At 46.9% G+C, this 26396-nt stretch overlaps 1 protein-coding gene across 1 annotated transcript in view; it reads left to right on the top strand.

Moving 5' to 3' along the window:
- galntl6 (polypeptide N-acetylgalactosaminyltransferase like 6) overlaps positions 1–26130 on the top strand; it is a gene marked incomplete at its 5' end in the record, with an annotated part of 862172 nt that extends 836042 nt beyond the window's left edge. The window contains 2 exons of the mRNA XM_078213889.1: positions 8734–8883; positions 25963–26130. Coding sequence (XP_078070015.1) covers positions 8734–8883; positions 25963–26130 — 318 coding nt within the window. The remainder of the gene's footprint in view (positions 1–8733; positions 8884–25962) is intronic.
- Between the last annotated feature and the right edge of the window lie 266 nt (positions 26131–26396).

Raw genomic sequence — 26396 nt, 5'->3', positions numbered from 1 at the left:
TTCGGAGGCTGCAGCAGCGACTTCAGACTTTTATTTTGCAGGTCGGTAACAGCGCGGACGTGGATCGGGCCAGAAGACGGTAAAGTGGGATTTGGGGGTAGAGTTGGGCGCGCGGTTCATTAAGTCGATTTATATGCATGCAAATGCATTTAAATCGTTGGGCCGCCCGATTTGGGCGCGCGCCGGACCCGCACCCGAATCGGGTGTCGGTAAAGCCGCGATCTGCTCGGATTCGGGTGCGGATCGCGTTAAAGGCCCGACGCCCAACTTTACCGCAATTTCGCACCCATTTTAAAGTTTTGGTAAAATCAGGCCCTTTGACATCGCACCTCTCTCACACTCCTCAACCACCTCATACACCAGCTGTACAGCAAATGCCGCAACCTGGAAACCAAGATAGAGTCTATATTCTCAACTTACGCTCAGGACGCAGACCAGCTGCGAAACTCTGCCAAGCAGACGAGACAACGGAACTACGCCATCTACATGCACACCAAAAACATGAAGCTTGAGAAACTCGGCATCATCACCAGCAGCAACCAAGCCTCTCCCGGTACCACAGTAGAAAACAGTACCACTGCAGGGAAGTCGATTGTCAACTTGTTGGACTACACACTTCAACCAGACGAAATCGAAGTTCTCAGTCGAGGGCTCAATTTCTGCCCCACCACCAAAATAGACCCCATCAGTCTCGCAGCAGACCAGAGGAACTCATCAGGCGAATGAGGCTCCGGGAGTTCTTCCACAAACCCCAAGAGGCCAACAGCGAACACAATGAGACAGCCAATGAAGAGGAACAGCCGACAGAGGGATCCGCGGTGCAGCAACCAAAGAGGAAAGAGTTGAATTGGACTCCTCCGGAAGGCCGCTGCTCTCGACTCGACATGTATGCCCAAGCCATCAGGAGGTGCGTCAATGCCAGATTCATTAGCCGCACTCACAAGACAGCCCCAAACGTCACCCAAGCACAACGCCATGCCATCCGCGCTTTCAAGACCAACCACAACATCGTCATCAAACCAGCAGACAAAGGAGGAGCACCATCGTACTGAACAGAACAGATTACTGCAAAGAAGTGTACCGACAACTGAACAATCAGGAACACTACAGACAGCTACCCGCAGATCCAACCAAAGAACACACCCGTCAACTCAACAGACTGATTGATGCACTATCAATCAAGCAAAGACTAGTTTCTATGCAAGAACAAATAGGCTTTTATTCGCAAAAGACTTGGAGCACACCCATGCTGCTGAACTGGTTATAGACTGAGGCAGGGGGGTTGGGAGCAGTCACCTTTATACCTGGACCGGGGGGGGAGGAGTCTCAAGCAGGGTCGGCAGGGGCATGCGCAGGCACGTCACACACACACACACACACACACAGGCAATAAGCTAATAGTGGTTTACCACACTGATCAAGACCTTTAATCCAGACCTTCAGAGCACCCTCTCATCCCACGTACTCCCCACGTTGGAGATCTCTATTGCCTCCCGAAGATACACAAGGCCAACACACCCAGCCATCCCATCGTATCAGGCAATGGGACCCTGTGCGAGAACCTCTCCAGCTATGTCGAGGGCATCCTGAAACTCATTGTACAAAGAACCCCCAGTTTCTGTCGTGACACTACGGACTTCCTACAGAAACCCAGCACACATGGAGCAGTAGAACCATGAGTCCAAAGGAAGAAAATGTCATCGATGTATCTAGTGTATAGCATCGGTTGAAGGTCCTGTGCGGTGAAGAGGTCTTGTTTGAACCTGTTTGTGAAGATGTTGGCGTATTGAGGTGCAAATTTGGTCCCCATGGCTGTTCCGTGTGTCTGGATGAAGAACTGGTTGTTGAAGGTGAAGCACTCCTCATCACAATGGATATCTCGGCACTCTACACCAGCATCCCCCATGACGACGGCATTACTGCAACTGCCTCAGTACTCAATGCCGACAACTGCAAATCTCCAGATGCAATTCTACAACTCATCCGCTTCATCCTGGACCACAACGTCTTCACCTTCAACAACCAGTTCTTCATCCAGACACATGGAACAGCCATGGGGACCAAATTCGCACCTCAATATGCCAACATCTTCATGCACAGGTTCAAACAAGACCTCTTCACCGCACAGGACTTTCAACTGATGCTATACACTAGATACATCGATGACATTTTCTTCCTTTGGACTCATGGCAAACAATCACTGAAACAACTATTTAATGACATCAACAAGTTCCATCCCACTATCAGACTCACCATGGACTACTCTCCGGAATCGGTTGCATTCTTGGACACAAGCATCCCCATCAAGGACGGCCACATCAGCACTTCACTGTACCGCAAGCCCACGGATAACGTCACAATGCTCCACTTCTCCAGCTTCCACCCTAAACACATTAAAGAAGCCATCCCCTATGGACAAGCCCTCCGTATACACAGGATCTGCTCAGATGAGGAGGATCGCAACGGACACCTACAGATGCTGAAAGACGCCCTCATAAGAACAGGATATTGCGCTCGACTCATCGAACGACAGTTCCGATGCGAAAAACCGCACCAACCTCCTCAGAAGACAAACACGGGACACGGAGGACAGAGTACCCTTCATCGTCCAGTACCTCCCTGGAACAGAGGAGCTATGACATCTTCTCCAGAGCCTTCAACATGTCATCGATGAAGACGAACATCTCGCCAAGGCCATCCCCACACCCCCACTTCTTGCCTTCAAACAACCGCACAACCTCAGACTATTGTCCGCAGCAAACTACCCAGCCTTCAGGAGAACAGTGACCATGACACCACACAACCCTGCCACAGCAACCTCTGCAAGACATGCCGGATCATCGACACAGATGCCACCATCTCACGTGAGAACACCATCCACCAGGTACACAGTACATACTCTTGCGACTCGGCCAACATTGTCTACCTGATATGCTGCAGGAAAGGATGTCCCAAGGCATGGTACATTGGGGAGACCATGCAGACACTACGACAATGAATAAATGAACACCGGACGACAATCACCAGGCAGGAGTGTTCCCTTCCAGTCGGGGAACACTTCAGCAGTCACGGACATTCAGCCTCTGATCTTTGGGTAAGCGTTCTCCAAGGTGGCCTTCACGACACATGACAATGCAGAATCGCTGAGCAGAAATTGATAGCCAAGTTCCGCACACATGAGGACGGCCTCAACCGGGATCGTGGGTTCATGTCACATTATCTGTAACCCCCACGACTTGCCTGTGCTTGCAAAATCTCACTAGCTGTCCTGGCTGGAGACAATACACACCTCTTTAACCTGTGCTTGGCCCTCTCTCCACTCACATTGTCTGTACCTTTAAGACTTGATTTCCTGTAAAGACTCGCATTCCAACCATTATCTTGTAAATTAAGTTTGTGTGTGTATATGACCTGTTTGAGAACACAAGTCCTCACTCACCTGATGAAGGAACCTGAGACTCCGAAAGCTAGTGCTGCCAAATAAACCTGTTGGACTTTAACCTGGTGTTGTGAGACTTCTTATTGTGCTTACCCCAGTCCAACACCGACATTTCCACATCATCTTTGACAAGACCAGCATTTGCATCCCAAGCTGCCCTGGAACTGAATAGCTTGATAGGCTATTTGAAAGTCACGTAGGCCAGACCAGGTAAGAGTGGCAGATTTCATAGATCATGAAGTATCATAGAATCCCTACAGTGCAGAAGGCGGCCATTCTGCTCATCGAATCTGCACCGACCACAATCCCACCCAGGACTATCCCCTTAACCCCACGCATTTACCCATCTCATCTCTTGACATTAAGGGGCAATTTATCACGGCCAAGCCACCTAACCTGCACATCTTTGGAGTGTGGGAGAAAACCGGAGCACCCGGAGGAAACCCACGCATACACAGGGAGCATGTGCAAACTCCATACAGACAGTGACGCGAGGTTGGAATTGCACCCGGGTCCCTGGCGCTGTGAGGCAGCAGCGCTAACCACTGTGCCACCGTGCCGCCCCTCACGAATCACGAATTTCCATTCGTGAACCAGATGGGTTTTTACAACGATCAATGGTAGTTGTCATGGTCACCTTTGCTGAGGCGCGCTTTCAATTCCAGATTTATTAACTGAATTTAAATTCCACCAACTGCCATGGTAGGATTTAAAGCGTTGTCTCTGGATTTCTAATGCAGTGAGGTCACCACAGTGTGGTCACCTCCCCAAGACCTGATTCCTGTTCCAAAAAGGCCAGTGCAAAGCTAATATTAAAAAACCCTGAATGTTAAAGAATTTACTCCCCCAGCTCTCACAGATCTCTCTGAGGTGGATGTAAAATATCCCCTGAGATACTAGACAGCAGTGTCCTACCGTCACCTCTTGATCATATATATATATATTATATATATATATATGGCCAGGGCTTTCCAGCCACAAGATGAGATTTTTACTGTGTGTTAACAGCTCAAGGCCCCTTTAAATCCTCTTTTTTTAATGGTGGGCCTGGCCTATGTTTTTTTAAGTTATTCTGTCATGGGGTCTGAGCATCCCTGGCAAGGCTAGCATTTGTATCCTAAATTGCCCTTGAACTGAATGGTTTGAGAGGCCATTTGAGAGTCACATGCAGGGGAGTTATTCCTGACCAGTATTTGTCCCTCAGTTGACATCAGATTAGCTGGTCAGTATTACATTGCTATTTGTGGGAGTTTGCTGTGCATAGATTGGCTGCCAATATTATATTAGTAACTACACATTCCTTGGTATTAAGGTATTTTGGGGTGTCGAGTAGTCATGAAAGGGTCTATATGGGAGGCGACGGCCTAGTGGTATTATCACTAGACTATTAATCCAAAAACTTAGCTAATGTTCTGGGTTTCGAATCCTGCCACGGCAGCTGGTGGAATTTGAATTCAATAAAAAATGTCTGATATTAAGAATCTACTGATAACCATGAAACCATTGCCAATTGTCAGAAAAACCCATCTGGTTCACTAACATCCTGTAGGGAAGGAAATCTGCCATCCTTACCTGGTCTGGCCTACATGTGACTCCAGAGCCACAGCAATGTGGTTGACTCTCAACTACCCTCTGAAATGGCTTAGCAAGACACTCAGTTGCATCAATCACTACGAAATCAAGAAGGCAGCTCACCATCACCTTCTCAAGAACAACTAGGGATGGGCAATATATGCTGTAAGAAGTCTCACAAACAGGGTATATAAAGACACAAACTCAATTTACAAAACAATCATTATTTTGTAAATTGAGTTTGTGCCTTTATATTCCCTGTTCGTGAACAGAACTCCCAACTACCTGACGAAGGAGCGGCGCTCCGAAAGCTAGTGGCTTTTGCTACCAAATAAACCAGTTGGACTTTAACCTGGTGTTGTGAGACTTCTTACTGTGTTTACCCCAGTCCAATGCCGGCATCTCCACAATATATGCTGGCCAGCCAGCGACACCCATGTTCCATGAATGAATAAAAGAAAGAGTCATACTTTGCAGTAAAGGCCCTTCGGTCCATCGCGTCTGCGCCAGTCAAACTATTCTAATCCCATTTCCAGGACTTGGCCTTGCCATCACAAGTGCACATCCAAATACTTCTTAAATGTTATGAGGCTCTCTTCACATCCCCTCTAAACCTCCTGCTCTTTACGTTAAATCTGTGCCCTCTAGGCATTGATCCCTCCATCAATGGAAAATGTTTCTTTCTGTCTACTCTATCTATGTCTTCATAATTTTACATCTCAATCATGTCCCCCATCAATCTCCTCTTCTCCAAGGAAAACAACCCCAATATATCAATTTATCACGGCCAAGCCACCTAACCTGCACATCTTTGGAGTGTGGGAGAAAACCGGAGCACCCAGAGGAAACGCACGCATACACAGTGCACAAATTTAACGTAAAGAGCAGGAGGTTTAGAGGGGATGTGAAGAGAGCCTCATAACATTTAAGAAGTATTTGGATGTGCACTTGTGATGGCAATTCTATCAAGGGGCGGCACGGTAGCACAGTGGTTAGCACTGCTGCTTCACAGCTCCGGGGACCCAGGTTCAATTCCCGGCTTGGGTCACTGTCTGTGTGGAGTTTGCACATTCTCCTCGTGTCTGCGTGGGTTTCCTCCGGGTGCTCCGGTTTCCTCCCACAGTCCAAAGACGTGCGGGTTAGGTTGATTGGCCATGCTAAAAAATTGCCCCTTAGTGTCCTGGGATGCGTAGATTAGAGGGATTAGCGGGTAAAATATGTAGGGATATGGGGGTAGGGCCTGGGTGGGATTGTGGTCGGTGCAGACTCGATGGGCCAAATGGCCTCTTTCTGTACTGTAGGGTTTCTATGATCTATGATCCAATCTTTCATCATAAAACTAAAACTCTTCCGCTCAGGCAACATCCTGGTAAATCTCATTTGCACCTTTTCCAATGCTATCATATCCTTCCTATGATGTGGATTCCAGAACTGTAACTTCCAGTAACAAATCCTAGAAGTGGTGGGAGAAAATGAAAATAGTTTGAGTTGAGTTATACCTGTGAGGCCCAGGTCAACAACAACAACTTCCATTTGTATAGCACCTTTAACATAGAAAATGTACCCTTACACTTTCAGAGACATTGGGAACATGGATAATGAACCATAGAAGAGGAACTTAAAAGATGGGTCCAAAAGCTTAGATGATGAGATAGGTTTGGGGAAGTGTTACAATGGAGGAGTTAGGATGGCTGAGTGATTCAGTGAAGGATTTCCAGAGGCTGCGATCTAGGATGTTGCAGAGAATCCCCTTGACTGCTCCATTGTCCCATTGCTTGGAATTAGTGATCAAAATGTTTGCCTTCAAAATTAGAAATTGTGCAGAATCCCCTCAGGTATCAATGGAGTGACTCTGTTGCCTTGGTAGAAATGGAGAACAATCTTAGGAGGTTTTTTTTTGAGACTCCATCAGAATTAACATTGCAGCAAGTGGCAAGTGCAAATACCATTATGAATCCAATCATGTAGAATAACAGCCTTGAGTTTTATTATTGTTCTAACGTTTTACGATGTTTGAACTAGAATGTACTATTGTCAAACACAGATGTGCTTTTCGATCTTTACAATGCTAATTTCAACAGCAATTGGGGCAGAATCTTTGTTGGAGTAATGCTGTTTATATCTGGGGACTCAGGAATATCATTTAAAATCAACACACATACATAGTTCAATGTAAATGCCAACATGTGCCTACCAAAATCCTTCATCTCTAACAATGGTGAATTTTCAGGGGTGGACAGGTTTGCCTGCTAATAGCAAATAATCGTGACACTACTTATCATCAAAGCAATGCACCAAGGTTTCTTCGACAGCAAACCTGCGATCTCTACCACCTAACAGGACAAGTGCAGCAGATGCATGGGAACATCACTACTTGCAAGTTCCTCTCTAAGCCACTCACCATCCTGACTTGGAAATACATCTCCGTTCCTTCACAGTCACTGGGCCAATACCCTGGAACTCCCTCCCTAACAGCACTGTGGGTGTATCTACACCACAGGGAATGCAGAGATTCAGGAAGACAGCTCACCACCACCTTCTCAAGGGCAATTAGGATGGGCAACAAATGCTGGCCAAGCCAGTGATGCCCACATCCCATGAAATAGTAAATAAATTCAATACCACTTGGTTAGAAGTGTTGGTTTTTCATATGAGACCAAGGCTTCATCTCCCCACTCAGCAAGATATAAAAGATCCCACGGCACGATTTCAAAGAGAAGTGGGTGAGTGTCCTGGACAAGTTGCTCTTTCAGAGACTTGGTGCAAACTCGATGGACTGAATAGCCTCCTTCTGTAGGGATTCTATGGATTCTATGGTTCAATGAAAAAAACAGAGTTGGAATGGGAATAGGGAAGATTTAATACTTACCTTTGGTTTTTGTGTGGGATGAACTGGTTAGACTTTGAGAGCTGCCAATCAAAGTTGATACCATCCTCCTTCATGTCATCCAATTGGAAATATCTGCCTTTCCCCCTCAACCCTAGAGCTCAGACAAGGATGTGATTCTAACATATGACACACGGACGTCAATCCAACGCAGCAATTAATATTTTGGTTCAAATTGACATGGTTTACAGGAAACGCCAACCTGTTGGGCAACTCATCTGATTGTGGCCCAGTTCAAATGTGGATATATCCTTGTGGGTTCACCCCATTCCGAGCTGAATTTAACTTAAATTGCAATACCTTATGACATCCCTCGAATTCCCTCTGGACTAATTCGTCAAAAATCTCATGTAACAGGAAACTGTAGATTAAATCCACCATCGCCTTTACGTCCACCCCAGTTTAACTTTCCATCGACTTAAAAAAAAATGAAGGGTTTTGCACCAGTTTCACCCTGGGCAGGTTTTAGGTTAGAATTTACACCCTGACAGTCGGCCTTTGTGGCTGGGGGAGGGGTGGGGGATGGCAATCAAACGTTTCAAAACTAAGATTAAGAGGATTATGTTCTATAGGGGTGTTTACAGAACAAAAGTAAAAATTAAAATACAGATCGACCATGATCTAATTGAATGGTGAGACAGCCTCAAGGAGCTGTTCCTCCTGGGGAATCAGCCCTGTAATGTAATGAGAGGTCCCCTGATTGTTTTTGTTCGGCATGCCTTAGATTTACAATAGTTTTTAACCTTTCATTTCCAGGAGCCCGAATGTTGGTGGGGGGGTTTATCCAGTCCTCCATATGTCTCTTTTAAATATATCATCTCCCTTCATTTCTCAGATATTTACATTTGGTTGGCGCGAGGACATACGGCCTGGAGAGCCACTTCATACCAGGAAGTTCTGTTTCGATGCCATCTCTCACAGCAGCTCTGTCACACTGTATGACTGTCATGGCATGAAAGGCAATCAGCACTGGCGCTATCGGAAGGTAAGGTGCAACCCATTGTACAGCGAAGGGTTTGGGGGATTATGGACTATCTCACTAACATCGAAACAACAGTAACCTGCGTGCCAACAGTGCTCTTAACATAGTATAAGGTCTCCAGTTAGTCCACTGGAACAATTGACAAAGTTTGACACCAATTCTCACCAAGAGATGTGGACCAGTGACCCAAACTCCTGGTCAAATGATTGGTTTGAAGGCACATCCTAAAGACGGAGAGAGAGCTTGAGAGGCCTAGCGAGGTTGGCCGATATGTTGGTAATGGCCTATTATTTCTGTGTAGTGGCAATCAGAGTTGGAATGTTACTCCACTCCCAGTTACTTACCTGGAATCGAAGCCATTCCTTTCTCACCCCACCTTCCGACTTCAGCCTGATGTGAGCAATGCAGTGGGGGTCCCGATCCTTGCATTCAGGGCAGCAGAGTGGAAAGTAAGGAAGACCTCCCCCACCTTTTTTCAGCACTTTTACCTGACATTGATGGGGGCAGTTGGGGAGGAATTGAGGGAGTTGGGAAGGTGGGGATGTGGAGGGTAGTCAGGGGGAGTCGATTGGGGGTGCAGTTGGTGAGGGGTAGTCGGGAAGGGCATTGGGGATGGGGGGTTGTCAACGGGGTTGGGAGGAAGTCGGGGTGGTGGGGGTGGAGAGTGTAGTCAGAGGCAGCTGATTGGGGGTATTGTAAGCAGTGAGCGGGTGACATGGAGTTGGGAGAGGAATAGTCAGGGGAATGGGGATGATATTCAGGGGATGGAGGGGTGCTGGGGAGGGTAATCGGGGGATTAGTCATTATAGGATGTTGTCAGGGGATGGGGCAATGGGGGGGTAGTTGGGAATGGAGGTAATCAAGGGGCTAGTTGGGGGAGTGTAATCTCTGGGTAGAAAGAGGGTGAGGGTAGTTGGGAGAATAGTCAGGCTGCATAGTCAGGGATGGGGTAGTCAGGGGTGAGGGGTAGTCTGGGGGAGGGAGGGGCAGTGAGTGTTCCTGTGGGATGTTGAGGGACTGCTGTTGGAGGTCAGGTGTTGTCAGTACTATAGTTACACTAAAGGTAGAAGTGGGTTAATTCTAATTTTGTCAGGGAAACTGTTGCTGTGAGACAATTGGAACCATCTGGAGTTTGCAATTTATATTGTAATTTCAGATCGGGGGGAGCATGGTACCCCTTCCAGATACAATGCCCCAGAACAGGGATGGTACACACCATTGCTTCCAATGTCAGTTTCAGAACTCAATCCTTTTCTATGTTAGACTCCATGAGCACAATTTAAGCTTTCAGAGCTTCCAATCTGTTCTCCATTTCTGTTATTTCCACTCAGCTGGTCATTTTCAATCTTTCTCTGGAGGCAGATTCCCTGCAAGTATTGACTCTTTAGACCCTTTTTTCATTTTGATTCATTCTTCTGGTTGAAACGTCATAGCATACAAGGCTACAGACCAGGTGCTGGAAAATAGGATTGGAACAGATAGGTGCTTGATAGCCGGCGCAGAAACTCCCAAGGGCACATTGGGTGAAAGATAGTGTTAGATCCTGAAAGGAAAACAGTGTCATCATTGCAGAAAATGTTTTAATAAATTAAGCAAGGAGAGAGAGAAAGCATGCTGCAAAGTCAGAAAGAATTGGATGCATGACCTATATGGTCCACCAACAGCTGAAGTTTAAATTCTCATCATTGTGTTCAGCTTCCATCAGGATCTTGTGGTCCCTCTCTCTTTAACTTTCAGCAGTCCTCTGGACTCCTCCAATTGTCTCTTGAGCACCCCCAGCTTTTGTCAATCCATTATTGGCTGCGCACCTTCAGCCAACCAGGCCCTAAGGGCTGAAATTTCACCCTGCAGCCTCTGCTCCTCTCTATCCTCCACTAAGACACTCTTTAAAACCTACCTCTTTGATCATCTACCCTATTGTCTCTTTCTCTGGCTTGGTGTAAGTTTTTGTTGATAACACTCCTGGAAGTGCCTTGGTACCTTTTACTACGTTGGTACGACTGACCTTTGAAATGCAGGGGAGGTGTTGCACCATGATGTACATTATGAGGTAGAATTTGTCATCCTCAGCTGCCCAGGTGGTGCCCACAAGAAACAGAAAAATTGCACAAGGAACTGTTGAAAGAGATGTTCTGGCAACTTTACGAGGGAATTATGAGAATGGAAGTCAGGAGGATTTATATAAACTAGTTAACAAGAGTCACACCGGTTTCAGGAGATGGAAGAGGGGATTGATCAATGACACGGCCACAGTATTTAATGCAGGAACATATAGGTGATGCCCAGTTGCAGACACAGGTGAACACCATAAGTGAACAGCTAAGGAAAATACTGGGGCGGGCAATGATATTCAGGGGTGTGAATTACAGGAAGACCAAGCAATGACTCTTCACCTAAAGGAGATAATAGTTGGGTTGGAAACTCACACCCAGACCATCTGTGAGGGATTCTATCCTCTTTCCTTCATACAGATGGGATAATTGAAGTAATTTTAACCTGCAAATCAGACCCATTATGATGACAACATTCCACTTATAGAATAGCAGCAACAATGCTATGTCACTACTATCATCTGCAAGCTCCCTTACAAATCACACACCAGCCTGATTTGGACTTCTTTCACCATTCCTCTGCCATTGCCGGGGCAATATCCTGGAAGTCCCCTCTGTAATACCATGTCAGAATACCATCACCACGGAGACTGCAGTGAGTCAAGGAGAAGCCTACCACCACCTTCTCAGGGCAACAAGGGGTGGGCAATAAATGTCAACTTCACCAGCATTGTCCATATCACAAAAAACATATATTTTTAAAAGTCACACAATCTGCTTTAGTTTTTGTCCTTTCTTTTTGAACTGGGCCTTCCAGGCCGCGAGCCTTCAAAAATTCAGAAAGTTTACTTTGGTGATGCACCTGGCTGTGAGTAACATTTGATGTGGAGATGCCGGCGTTGGACTGGGGTAAACACAGTAAGAAGTTTAACAACACCAGGTTAAAGTCCAACAGGTTTATTTGGTAGCAAAAGCCACACAAGCTTTCGGAGCTGCAAGCCCCTTCTTCAGGTGAGTGGGAATTCTGTTCACAAACAGAGCATATAAAGACACAAACTCAATTTACATGAATAATGGTTGGAATGCGAATACTTACAACTAATCAAGTCTTTAAGAAACAAAACAATGTGAGTGGAGAGAGCATCAAGACAGGCTAAAAAGATGTGTATTGTCTCCATTTGAGTCAGCACTAAACCAATTTAAAGGCAGCTGACATTGGGCTCTCTCCCTCTCTCTCTCTACTGTCTATTCCCATAAATCATGCATATTAGAACAATGCTGCAAACTCAATAAATCCTTAACAAAATTGCAGGTGTTGGCAATGCTGCAATTGACTCGTCAATCTGACATCTCAACATATAGGTGCATGCCCCAGCTGGTACTGTGCAATCCAAATGTACTGCAATTCAATCACAGTATTTTGCAGAGCTGAATAAAAGCTGTGAAAGGAATAACGAAAGGGCTTTTTTGTCAAAATATATGCAGGCCTGGGAATAAGTGGCCGCGGCCTGAGTACTTGCCTCAGATTGGCAACGTGATGGCATTTTGTTTGTGAAGCTGGGTACAACGAGTTGTCAGGCAGATTACAGGGAGATCAGGTTGCTTTCACCGAACTCTAGTGCTTCTCTGGTGCTATCTTCTCCCAAGGCGGACATGTGTTGCACAGCCAGCGATTACACCAGTGTAAACTTGCCAGATCGACTACTAAGGCTGGCAGCTGAAAAGATTTGCTTTTTTTATTTTGGACGATCGCTGCAACTTTGCGTTGTTATTGTTTTTGGCTGCCCAGGACACAGGCACAAAATGAAAGAAGCTTTAGTCTCAATCTGGCTCTGGCCGAGATTGTTAGCTGTTCCTATCACAAAGTGGAACAACATTCCATTCATCAGTGCTGACATCTCTCTTTGTGTAGTCGGAGGGCAGAGGGTCCATTATACTGCATTTATGTTACAGCAGTGCTGTAAAGGGAAGATTTATAAAGGTCTTCAAATTTTGAAGGCTTTTGATAGAGTACATGGGGAGAAGCTGTTAATGGTGAGAATTGGTAAGCAGAGAACAAAGATTTCGAGTAATTGGCAAACGAACCAGAGGGGGAGATGAGGCGATATTTTTTATTTATGCAGTGAGTTGTTATGGTCTGGAATGCGCTGCCTGAAGGGATGGTGGAAGCAGATTCTACAACAACTTCCAAATAGGATTTGGATAAATATTTGAAAAGGAAACAGTTGCTGGACTGTGGGGAAAGAACAAGGGAGAGGGCTGAGATCAGAAGCTCTTTCAAAGAGTCAGCACAGGCTCACTGGGTTGAATGGCCTCCTATAACTCTATAAATCCCTCATATAAACACAAGCACAAATAAAATCATCCGAAGCAACTTTCCCCCGTGCTCACCAAAAATAAATACATCCACCGGAAACCTCTGATCTTGCCCGTGGCTGGGTTTCTCCAGTCCCAATGAGCGCCAAATTTTCCATTCTCGCTGGCAGTGGGGGCGGGGTGAACGAGATCGGAGAATCCCGCCCGTCATCCTTTCAGTCCTGGAGCATGTCCACCTGACAAATGCATATTCATCGAATCCCTACAGTGCAGAAGAGGGCCATTTGGCCCATCAAGTCTGCACCGACTCTCCCACCAAAACTCCCGCCCTCCTAATCCTCCACCTCCCCCCCACCCCCCTCCCCTCCCCCAACCAGCATTTGGATTGTCCCCTCCAATCCAAATGACCGGTTCCTTCCCTTAAAATCACACCCTTTTGTCCGTCCCCATCGTGCCACCCGCCCCCCCCCCGCTCCCCCCGCACCCCTCGCCCCCGCAACCCCTCAACGATTATCTTGAACGTCTCCCTCTTCTTCTGCAGATTATCCCTCCCATAGGCCTACATTTGGGCCTCTGCAAATGAGTCATCTGACATTCTTATACTCACCAAGCTCTCCAGCATATATGCTCGTGCGAGAATTTCGGCTAAGCCTTGGACATCTGGCTTCACGCTCACACAGCCCGCCGCCGATTTCAAGGCCTGAATATGGGCTGAAAGTAATTTCTACCCCTCACTATGTAAGTGTGTGTGAGGTTACAAAAGCATCTCACATTCATAAATTAAGCACAGATTCACAGCTAAGAAAAGCAGCGTTTGTGAGCGTCACACATATACTGTTGTGTGCTCGCAGGACCTTGAGATGTGACAGTGTGTGATTGATGTATATTCAAACAAGCTGTTCTATTCAGTTACCAAAAGCAATATTGCACAGAAAGAAGGTTTATACTCATGACAATTGAGAATGTGGGTTGATCAAGCCTTTGTTCTAAGAAAAGCTTGTTTGACAATGTTGCTTGCAGGTAGTTCTCAGCAACAAGTAGTGATTTTTTTAATTGATGGGATGTGGTTGGCAAAAGTCAGCATTTATTGCTGATTGCCCTGAGGGCCACGATTAGCTATTTCACAGGGCCTTTAAGATCCATTGCTGTGCATCTGGAGTCACATGCAGGCCAGACTGGGGAAGGACAACAGATTTCCTTCACTAGTGCGATCTTACCGACCATTCACGCCACACTCCTGCTGCAGCAAGGTTGGAGAATTTGGCACTCAGCCAAATCTCCATTCGCTGCACTGGGATGGGAAAATCCCAGCGTGAACAGTGGTAGCATTCCAGCCAACGATTTCATGGTCATCATTAGACTTTTAATTCCAGATTTTAATTGAATTCAAGTGGGATTTGAACCCGGGTCCCCGAAGCATTACCCTGAGTCTCTGGATTAGTCCAGTGGCAATTCCACTACACCATCGCCTCCCCATAAAAGTACACACTCTCGCAAAAATATTCTCAGTGCCGAATTCACGTAAAACTGGATTAAATCTAGTTGGTTTTTTGGCGGAATTTTCCAAATGAACCTCCCATACTCTGTGCATCACAGAGTACCTCAGTGTGAATCATGATAAAAATCACGGGGTGGAGCCTTTTCCCGCTGAAGCAGCCAACAGCATAGTGCTGAGTGGGCCACTGCGCATGTGCCGATCTGTCATAGAGGAGAGCGGCACATGCACAGTAGCCGGCCTCCCAATTGCTGGCCAGACCCACGACCCCGCATCGCTGACCTTGCAGAGCCCCCCGCCCGCTGATCGCTGGCCTCCTGGACATCTCGGGGCCAGCCCAGACCCTCCCGCTCCCTTCACCACCTACCCGCCTCGATCTTCCACAACAGTCCAGGTCTCCCGATCCTCTCCCCCCTCCCCCCTCCCCCACTGGCAGCCCCAACCCCCCGCAGTCCCAACTCCACCCCCCCGCAATCCCAAACACCCCCCAGCAGGCCAAACCACCCCCCCCCCTTCCCCAACCTGATGGCCAGCGCCGATCGCTGTCCACACTCCCTCTGCCACCGATCCCTGTGCAGAGAGGCAGTGGGACCTCCTTACCAATCTTCTCCCCCCAGGAGCCCCATCCGCCCAATAGGCCGTGCCCCCTCTGCCCCACCCCTTGGCACCCTGCCCTTTGCCCAGTGGGCAGTGCGAAGGCATTGCCACTTTGTCCCTTGGGCAGTACCAGGGAGACCAGGCTGCCACTGCCAGGCTGGCAATGCCCAGGGGGCACTACCTTTATCCTTACCTCCTGAGGGGCCTCCACTCCAGCAGGGTCAGGCCATCAGCTCCCCATTAGTCGGGAGCTGTTGTCAACCCTGCTGGGGTGAACCACTCCTGGTTGGGCGGGGGAGAGGGTAGTGGGCCCGGAAACTTCAGTCCCAGGTCTGCGAATGATATTTAAATTTGAATTCCAGACAGCTCTGGAAATCCAGCAGCCGAAGGCGTGCGGAGGCCATGGCGCCCAGCGGGAGCAAGCTAAACAGCCTCCGCTTATGTCTCCCGGCCCGCTGTGCTTATCACCTCTCTATATCTTTTCACTCTCGTATTTTCCAAAGGATGATTTACTTATAAAGAACAAAGAACAAAGAACAGTACAGCACAGGAAACAGGCCCTTCGGCCCTCCAAGCCTGTGCTGCTCATTGGTCCAACTAGACCATTCGTTTGTATCCCTCCATTCCCAGACTGCTCATGTGACTATCCAGGTAAGTCTTAAACGATGCCAGCGTGTCTGCCTCCACCACCCTACCTCGCAGCGCATTCCAGGCCCCCACCACTCTCTGTGTAAAAAACGTCCCTCTGATATCTGAGTTATACCTCGCCCCTCTCACCTTGAGCCCGTGACCCCTTGTGATCGTCACCTCCGACCTGGGAAAAAGCTTCCCACTGTTCACCCTATCTATACCCTTCATAATCTTGTACACCTCTATTAGATCTTCCCTCATTCTCTGTCTTTCCAGGGAGAACAAGCCAAGTTTACCCAATCTCTCCTCATAGCTAAGACCCTCCATACCAGGCAACATCCTGGTAAACCTTCTATGCACTCTCTCCAATGCCTCCACGTCCTTCTGGTAGTGTGGCGACCAGAACTGGACGCAGTACTCCAAATGTGGCCTAACCAGCGTTCTATACAGCTGCATCATCAGACTCCAGCTTTTATACTCTATACCCCATCCTATAAAGGCAAGCATACCATATGCCTTCTTCACCACCTTCTCCACCTGTGCTGCCACCTTCAAGGATTTGTGGATTTGCACACCAAGGTCCCTCTGTGTTTCTATACACGTGATGGTTCTGCCATTTATTGTATAACTCCCCCCTACATTAGTTCTTCCAAAATGCATCACTTCGCATTTATCTGGATTAAATTCCATCTGCCATTTCTCCGCCCAATTTTCCAGCCTATCTATATCCTGCTGTATTGTCCGACAATGTTCATCGCTATCCGCAAGTCCAGCCATCTTTATGTCATCCGCAAACTTGCTGATAACACCAGTTACACGTTCTTCCAAATCATTTATATATATCACAAATAGCAGAGGTCCCAGTACAGAGCCCCGCGGAACACCACTGGTCACAGACCTCCAGCCGGAAAAAGACTCTTCGACTGTCACCCTCTGTCTCCTATGGCCAAGCCAGTTTTCTACTCATCTAGTCACCTCTCCTTGTATCCCATGAGCCTTAACCTTCTTAACCAACCTGCCATGAGGGACTTTGTCAAATGCCTTACTGAAATCCATATAGATGACATCCACGGCCCTTCATCAGTGTTTGTGCTTACTGATTAACTATTGAGGAAATATTCTTTATTACCACTTAAGGGATTGTCTTTCTCCACTCTGTGATTGCTGAGTGAACTGCTGTTTTTACAGTTCTGCTGCATCGCTGTAATGGTTTGATTTTTGGCTATCACTGCTCCTTGCAGATAACCAGCAGCTGGGACAGTGGGGAGGCTCACTGACAGTGGGTACCACACCATCACCACTTTCCCCAGATTAGAATACCTTGAGATCAATATATTTCTAAAAAAAAGGATAAAGGGATATGGGGAACAGGTGGGGAGGTTGATTTGAGACCAGGAAGAGAGCAGCATGACCTGATTGAATGGCGGAGCAGGCTCAAAGGGCTGAATTTGCTCACTTCTGCTGCAAATTCCTATGTTTCTTTGTCCCTATTTGCATGAGGTGGAAGTTTTGGAGGCAATGGGGATCCACCTGCAAGCTGAAGATACAGCCACAGACCCGCGTTCCTCCTCTAGGAATGAGCCACCGAATCTCGGGCCAACAGGCAGCTGAGACGCCACCACCAGTCAGGCCTCCCATGAGCTGAGAATTCCCAGGGTGAGGAATACCACCCACTGAGAGCTACTAGCCAAGCAGAGACTGCAGCTCTTTTGCTCAACGGCACCACCCATGATGGTGGCTGCTGCCAAAATGACAGCCACTGGAGGCCCAGCGTCATGCAGTGACCCAGGCTACGGCTAAGTGATGGCAGGAGGGGTTTCAGGGAGTGGAGATCACAGAGGTAGGGGGCATTGGAGGGCCAACAGCAAGAGCAGGTAGGCAGTTCCCAATGCCACCTTCCCCCCCCCCCCCCACTTCACAATGCCAGGCCCCTCAATCAAACGCTGAGTGCTTTTGAATGTGGGGACACTTCCCACCCCCCAAACTGACCAAACTGTTGTGTTCCCCATGTGGCGACAGGCCTGTACACCACTGGGTTAATACTAGCAGCAGTTGGATGAGGCCATCCATTGTCAATTTCAGGGCATCAACTGGCAGTGGGAAGGCTGTCTTTGGCTCTTCCTGCCAAAGGCATAATAGGGTTGGAGGCAGCAAAGTGGCAGGGTTCCTACCCACCACTATTCACCTGAATACATGCCCTCCCTACCTCCAAACACAACATCAGAGAGGCAGGCAATTCTGCCCATGGTGTCAGCTGTGGCTTTGCGGGAAGCAGTATTGCATCTGAGTCAGAATGTTATGGGTTTAAGTCCCATTGAAGCAACTTAAGCAAATAATTTGGTTGGTACTCCAACACGGTACTCAGAGAGTGCTCCGCCGTTAGCAGTGTTGGCTTTTCAGTGAGACATTAAATTGAGGCCCTGGATCCCATGGCACTGTTTCAGAAAAGAGCAAGGAAGTTTTCCCCAATATCCAGATGAGACAGGGTAGATGCAGGGAGGATATTCCCAATGGTGGCAGAGTCCAGAACCAGGGATCACAATCTGAGGATTCAGGGTAGACCATTTAGGACGGAGGTGAGGAGACATTTCTTCACCCAAAGAGTGATGAGCTTGTGGAATTCATTACCACAGGAAGTAGTTGATGCCAAAACATTGAATGTATTCAAGAGGCGGCATGGTGATGCAGTGGTTAGCACTACTGTCTCACAGCTCCAAGGACCCGGGCTCCATTCCCAGCTTGGGTCGCTGTCTGTGTGGAGTTTGCACGTTCTCACCGTGTCTGCGTGGGTTTCCTCCGGGTGCTCCGGTTTCCTCCCACAGTCTAAAGATGTGCGGGTTAGGTTGTTAAAAGAGTCCCAGGATGTGTTGTTTTGAGGGATTTGCGGAATAAATTTGTGGGGTCAGGGTCTGGGGTGGGATTGTTGTCAGTGCAGACTCGATGGGCCGAATGGCCTCCTTCTGCACTGTAGGGTTTCTGTGATTTCTATATAGCACTTGGGGTGAATGGGATGAAAGGTTATGGGGAGAAAGCAGGAATAGGCTATTGCGTTGGATGATCAGTCATGATCGTAATGAATGGTGGAGCAGGCTTGATGGGCCAAATTGCCTCCTCCTGCTCCTATCTTCTATGTTTCTATATTGGGTTAGTAGTTGCATCTCAACTAATATCACTGGCCTTTTATCTCACTGCGCTTTGCGGGAACAAGTCACAACATGCAAATTAGTTGCTGTGTTTCCTCAATGATGACACTGTAAGACACTGTAAGAATTAGTTGTAAGACACTTTGGGACATCACGAGGCTACAAAATACAAGTCTTTCTTTTGTCTTTGGAACGAGAAGCAACCTCGCGTAGCACGAACTCACTATCTTCTTGGAGAAAGGGTTTGGCAGCTGAGTCCAATTCAGCTGAGTCCATTCATCATTAATTGCTTACTTTGTGATCCGGATCGTACACAATCGTAGATGTGATCCCAACAGCTATCGCAGGTGGCTGTACAAAAGAATTTGGACCAATTCCACATTTGTTAGGTTGGCTGACTTGGCAACATTCTGAGGCCCATCTCTATCCTCAGATGTAAATCAGCTCGAAATGATGAAGAGCTGGTGAATATCCCACCTGCCAGGTTCCGTACTATTAACACTCAGCTCTCTGCTGTCAGGTCATCTGCATAATTAAACACAGCACCAGATACAAAATCAGAGCAATTCTGAGAGGAAGATCCAGTCAACTTTGAAAGGACGGGGGCTGTTAAAATGGAGTGTATCACTGTGGCAGGAGCAGTGGGGTTTTGGAGAGGGGTGGGCAAGGCGAAGGGGAAATCACATTCTCAAAAAGGTTGCAAGGGCATCTCGATCCAATAGCAACTTTCTATAAGCTAAGAATTAAGAAATGGCAGGCATCAATCCATCTGATAAGAGCACTCGATGATGTTGTGAGCCCACAGAAAATCATTGCAGAGTAACCTAGTATTCCATTCACTATCAAAATATAGCTGGTGCTACATGATAATACCTGCAAGGAAGGTTGTTCCACGTGCCACAGTACAGCACCACCTCTGTGGGTCAACATTGCAGTATGTCCACAGGAAAAGAAGCCACGTTTTACATCAGACTGACCTTTATTGTTCTTTTGTTGGGCTGCACAGTAGCTGCAGTTGTTCTGGCAACAGATGGCACTGCACTGCATCGCTTTCCGTTGGTCTGAAGGTCATGGGTTGAAGGCCCACTCGAGAGATCAAAGCATGACATCTTGGCTGACACTCCAGTCCTAAAGTGATGGAAGTGCTGTCTTTCAGCTGAGGGATTAAATTGAGTCAGGTGGGTGGAACAGCCCGCAGCTGTGGGTTCAAGTCCCACTTCAGGGTTTAATGGCCATAGAAGGTGTGCTCTTAATGTGTCCAATGAGGCTGATTATCTGCCTTTTATCATAGAATCCCTACAGTGCAGAAGGAAGCCATTCAGCCCATTGAGCCTGCACCAACAACAATCCCTACCCAAGGCCTATCCTCGTAACCCCATATATTTGCCCTGCTAATCCCCCTGACACTAAGGGGCAATTTGGCATGGTCAATCAACCTAACACACACATTGTTGGACTGTGGGAGGAAACCGGGGCACGGTTAGCACTACAGCCTCACAGTGCCAGGGACTCAGGTTCAATTCCGGCCTTGGGTGACTGTGTGGAGTTTGCACGTTCTCCCCGTGTCTGAGTGAGTTTCCTCTGGGTGCTCCAGTTACCTCCCACAGTCCAAAGATGGGTAGGTTAGGTGGATTGGCCATGCTGAATCACCTCTTGGTGTCCAGAGATGTGTAGGTTGGGGGGACTGGTGAGGGGAATGTGTGGGGTTGCGGGATAAGTCATAGAAGCTTACAGCATGGAAACAGGCCCTTCGGCCCAACTTGTCCATGCTGCCCTTTTTTTTAAACCCCTAAGCTAGTCTCAATTGCCCACATATCCCTCTATACCCATCTTATCCATGTAACTGTCTAAACGCTTTTTAAAAGACAAAATTGTACCCACCTCTATGACTACCTCTGGCAGCTTGTTCCAGATACTCACCACCCTCTGTGTGAAAAAATTGCCCGACTAAGAGTCGGTGCAGATTCAATGGTCTGAGTGGCCTCCACCTTCACTGTGGGGATTCTGTGAAGATTATCTGCCTGTAAATCCTTCCAATATCCCTGATGACAGTGGTAAAAGCGGGAGAGTTTCCTGGTCAGTCATTCTGCAGAAGGAAATGGCAAACCATTGCAGTAATTTGCCAAGCATAATCATGGAGCAAACCAGTGGAAGTCCATGGTTGCTAATGTCATTGTAAGAAGTCTCACAACACCAGGTTAAAGTCCAACAGGGTTTATTTGGTAGCAAAATCCACGAGCTTTCGGAGCGCTGCTCCTTCGTCAGGTGAGTGGGAGTTCTGTTCATAAACAGGGCATATAAAGACGCAAACTCAGTTTACAAAATAATGGTTGGAATGCGAATCTTTATAGATAATCAAGTCTTAAAGGTACAGACAATGTGAGTGGAGAGATCGTTAAGCACAGATTAAAGAGATGCGTATTACACATATACACATCACTTTAATACACATCTCTTTAACCTGTGCTTAACCTGTGCTGGCAGGAGATGTGGTTTAGGACATCCATTCTCACCTCCAAATGCTGACATGAAAATATTGCTGAAAGGGGTGCCCCTCGGAAAACAAACGCTGAAAACATCGCTGAGTAATTTCAAGATGGGGTTCTCAGAGAATTCCTAATCTGATGTTCGAAATAAAGCTTTGTCCTATGAAATCTTTTCATTCAGAGAGATTCCACTTTGGTAATGTTAAATTAATTATTTCAGCATTTGACCATGACATCCAGCACCTAACTAAATGTGAAGAGAAAGATTTGCACATGCTAGGAATAAGAAACACATATCTGAAAGGGAAAGGTGGGTTTGTGTTTTGTTCTGGGGCCCTTTCATCAGAGTAGAGTTCAACTGATATTGAAACAGTCCAAACCTGCTATAATGATTCCTATTTACAGAACATTTTGAACAATGATTGACTGTAAAGGAAGTTCAAAGTATCTATTTGCTGTATTTACAGTTTTATTAGTCTCCATGCATTGCATGACCACAAGCAAACTGTTGCAATTTGAATGAAAACAGAAAATGCTGAAAATACTCAGCAAGTCAGGCAGCATCTGTCGAAAGAGAAAAACAGAGTTAATGGCTAGAATTTTCCAGCTGTTCTTGCCGGTGGATCTTCTGGTCCCGTCGACAGTGAACACCCATCGTGGGTTTCCCAGCAGTGGTGGGTCCATAGAAAGGGAAACCCTATTGACAGTGATGGGATCAGAAGATCCCGCCGCCAACCATGGCTGCCTCCACTTCCAACCAATGGAAACACGTCGTGGGCGTCGTGGAAAATCTCGCCTAACGTTTCAGAGCAATGACTGCTAAATGGATCCAAGCCGGATCACAGAATCTTCAGAGTGCAGCAGGAGGCCATTCAGCCCATTGAGTCTGCGCTGGATCTCTGAAAGAGCATTCTACCTAGTCTCATGTTGAAGTATGAAAGTAATCCATTGCTTGATAGTTCATTCACAGGACAGAGCATTATATATCTCTACTGACCAACAGATATTCACAGCGCCAGGAACTCGGGTTCAATTCGGGCCTTGGGTGACTGGCTGCATGGAGTTTGCACGTTCTCCCCGTGCCTGCATGGATTTCCTCCTTGTGCTCCGGTTTACTCCCACAGTCCAAAGAGGTGCAGGTTAGGCGAATTGGCCATGCTATATTGCCCCTTAGTGTCCAAAGATGTGTAGGTTGGGGGAATTGGTGGGGTAAGTGCTTGAGTTGCAGGGAAAGGGCCTCGGTATGATGCTCTGTTGGAGAGTTGGTGCAGACTCGATGGGTCGAATGACCTCCTTCTGCACTGTAGGGATTCTATGATTCATAGAACCGACCAACATCCCAGTGTCACTCTTTTGAATAAAACTATGGGCGGGATTTGCCAGTTGCATGGAAATTTCCCCCCTTTCCAAGGTCAGCGGACTTGTAAATAGTCTGTTAAATGTTCCGTCCCATCTGCGACGAATGGAAGATTTTCCTGAAAATCATTTTGAGGCACTTTTTAAAAATAGAAAAATAGAAAAAGGGCACAATTTCTAGGCTGGTACACCCCGTCCACAGGATGGCTTGTGGCTGCAGGTGCAGCCATTGCGATGTGGTATCTGTGGGAGCCTGGTATTCAAAAGGTGCACTGGTCTGCCCCTGAGAGGTCACCTCCTCTCACTGGAAGTGTTTGGCATCACCAGGGGTTGTGTCTGCTGACTAAAAAATTCCAGTCAGAGCAGCCTTCATAGGCTTCTTATTTACATTTAATGACAACTCCAACTTAAATCTTTTTGAAATGACTCAGGAGTGGGACAGTGTCATCAAACCCTTCTCTCTCTCTCTCTCTGCAGGTGTTGCCTGACCAGCTGAATGCTTCCAGCATTTTCTGTTTTTATGACAGGTTCCCTGCATCCGCACTATTTTCCTTTACGTTAAAAGTCGCCACATGATCCAACCATTTGCACTTTAGGAAATCGTCAAGATATAAGAATTTTCAAGATCAGGAAAAGACATCTAACCACCAACCACCCCATCTCCTTTTGGTTGACCAAGTCAATTTCTCTGCTTTCCCAGCACATTATAAATATATTTAATCAGTAAGGGAATCGAGGGTTATGGGGATAAGGTGGGAAAGTGGAGTTGAGGATTATCACATCAGATCATTCTGATGTGGAGCAAGTGGAATTGGTTAAAGGAGAAAATTGTGAGAGCAGGTTCAGCCAGGGTGATGATTCATGAGGAATGGCTGGGCTCTGTTCAAGGAAGAAAGGACGAGCTCTGAGATTGTCCTAGTGGGAAACGGAAATGTAGAGAAACTGGATTGAAAAAGCCAGGGAATCACTAATGTGATGGAGTCTGTCGAGGTGTTCAAAATCATGAGGGAGCTGGACAGAGTAGATCAGGAGAAATTGTTCCCGCTCATAAAAGGATCGCGATGGAGAGGGCACAGATTGAAAGTGATTTGCAAAAGAAGCAAATGCAATGTAAGAAAAAACTTTTTCCCACAACGAGTGGTTCGGGTCTGGAATGCACTGCCTGGTAGTGTAGTGGAGGCAGGTTCAATCAAGGCATTCAAGAGGGCATTAGATGATTCTTTGAATCGAAACAATGCACAGGAGTACAGGGAAAAGGCAGGGGAATGGCACTAAGTCACAATGCTCATTTGAACAACCAGTGCCGACTCGATGGACCAAATGGCCTCTATCGGCATCGTAACAATTCTGTGATGTCAGGAATGTTGCATATGTAGGTGGAAAGAGATTGACAAGGAGCAAAAAAATTAGAGTCAAGATAGGAGGAAATCAGTTCAGTGGTGCAGGGGCAGGGTTTACCAGGACAGTACTGTTTGTGGATCTTGAGAAGGAAGTAGAACTGGACATTTGGGTTTGGAGAATATGAGATTGGAGGCCTTAGAAGGAAGATCTCGAGAAGAGATGAGGTCAGTGGCAGGCCTGGAGATGATAACTTGATGTTTGCTGGTGGGGGTCATGGCCCAGAATATGGTAGCAGGAAGTGCAGAAGAGTAGGCTTTCAGACTGTGCAAAATAGAGCTCGGTTTGCAAGGCAACAACAATACCACCCTTGTCAGCAGGTTTGGTGACAGCAACACAACTGTCACACAACTAGGAGTTTATTCCTTGGAATGTAGAAGATTATGAGGTGATTTGATGAAATTTTTTAAGATATAAAGGGGAAATGATAAGTTATTGTAGAGAGAAACTACTTACAATGGTTCATGCCAGACCTCTCAGAAATAAAGTTAAGAAATGTTTCTACACAATAAGGGTGGCAAAAATTTGGAACTTTCTTCGGCAAATGGCAGTTTGGCAATAAAAATGACCAACCTCATTCTTAAAACTAATAATTGGTCCATCATTAATTTCCTTTTGCAAGAAAGCAGCTCACCACCATCTTCTCAAGGACATTTAACGATGGATGATAAATAGTGGTCTGGACAGCAAAGCCCACATCACATGTACAGAAATATTTTTAAAAGTTGATGTTAGATATTTAATTTTGAATCTGCGATCAATCAATTTTTGTTAACCAGAAGAGTTAAAGGGCATGGGGCACAGACGGGTATATGGAGTCAGGTCACAGATGAGCCATGATCTCACAGAATGGCAGCGGTACAGACAGGAGGAGGCGGTAGTATAGTGGTATTATCACTGGACTGACAATCCAGAGGCCCAGGGTAAAACTCTGAGAACCTGGGTTCAAATTTGGGCACAACAGAGTCAGAGGAGGGAATTTTCCTGTTCCACCCGCCACAGAAATTGCAGTGGATGTGGGGGGGACCATGCAAAGGTCCGTTGACCTCGGGCAGGATTTTCCTATTTTAGAGTGAGCGCGGCCGAAAAATCCTGCCCAATGAATCATACACAGAAAAGGCCCTTCAACCCATTGAACCTATACCGACAATCACAACCATCAAAGGCACGCTAATAGGAAAATCTAGACTTAAAAGTCTAATGATGTTCTAATGAAGCCATTGTTGATTGTTGTAAAAACACATCTGGCTCACTTTTTGGAAGGAAATCTGCCATCCTTACCTGGCCTGGCCTACTCAGATCCACAGTGATGTGGTTGACTCTGAAATGGTCTAGCAAGCCACTCAGTTCAAGGACATTTAGGGATGGGTAATAAGTGCTGGCTCAGACACTCACGTCCCAGGATTGAAAAGAATAACAAAAAGACCATCCCCTGTTCCTAGGTTCCAAACTTGTATTTGAAACCCTCAAATTGAAAGCACGTAGAACAAAAAAAATTCCAAGTATTTTAATCTGTTGAGTGAGCACACCGCTGTGACAGGTGGATGATTCCTGTAACACTGTATTACACCGACACTGACAATTCACTTTTCTATGTTTGGACTCTTTAGGACAAGACGCTGTATCATCCAGTGAGCAACAGCTGCATGGACTGCAATCTAGCCGACAAAAAGATTTTCATGAGCCGATGTAATCCCTCAGTGCACACCCAGCAGTGGATATTTCAACATGTCAACGTGACTGTTCTAGACAAATTCAACAGTAACTCCAGCTCGTAGAGATGTCTTTGCCACGGTGGAGAACATGCAAATTTGGCGAGTCACTTCTATGGCAGAAACTATCAGCGCCTGGATCAATTCATTCAGGGGCTGAGTTTCCTAGCTACGGGGGGTAGGGGCGCGGGGTGGGCGGGAAGGGTGGGGGGTGGGAGAATCCGGGGAGATGTTTGGTGGGCTTACTCTCAGGACCAATAATAACCGTAGCCGAAATCAAGAACGCGACGAACGCACTTTGAAGAAAGGAAAAGAGCCCCATCATCTGTCGC

This window comes from Mustelus asterias, chromosome 6 (genome assembly GCF_964213995.1).
Source record: "Mustelus asterias chromosome 6, sMusAst1.hap1.1, whole genome shotgun sequence".
Lineage (NCBI taxonomy): Eukaryota > Metazoa > Chordata > Chondrichthyes > Carcharhiniformes > Triakidae > Mustelus > Mustelus asterias.
Note: the sequence above shows the minus strand (reverse complement) of the source record. Positions and strands in the feature narration are given on the sequence as shown.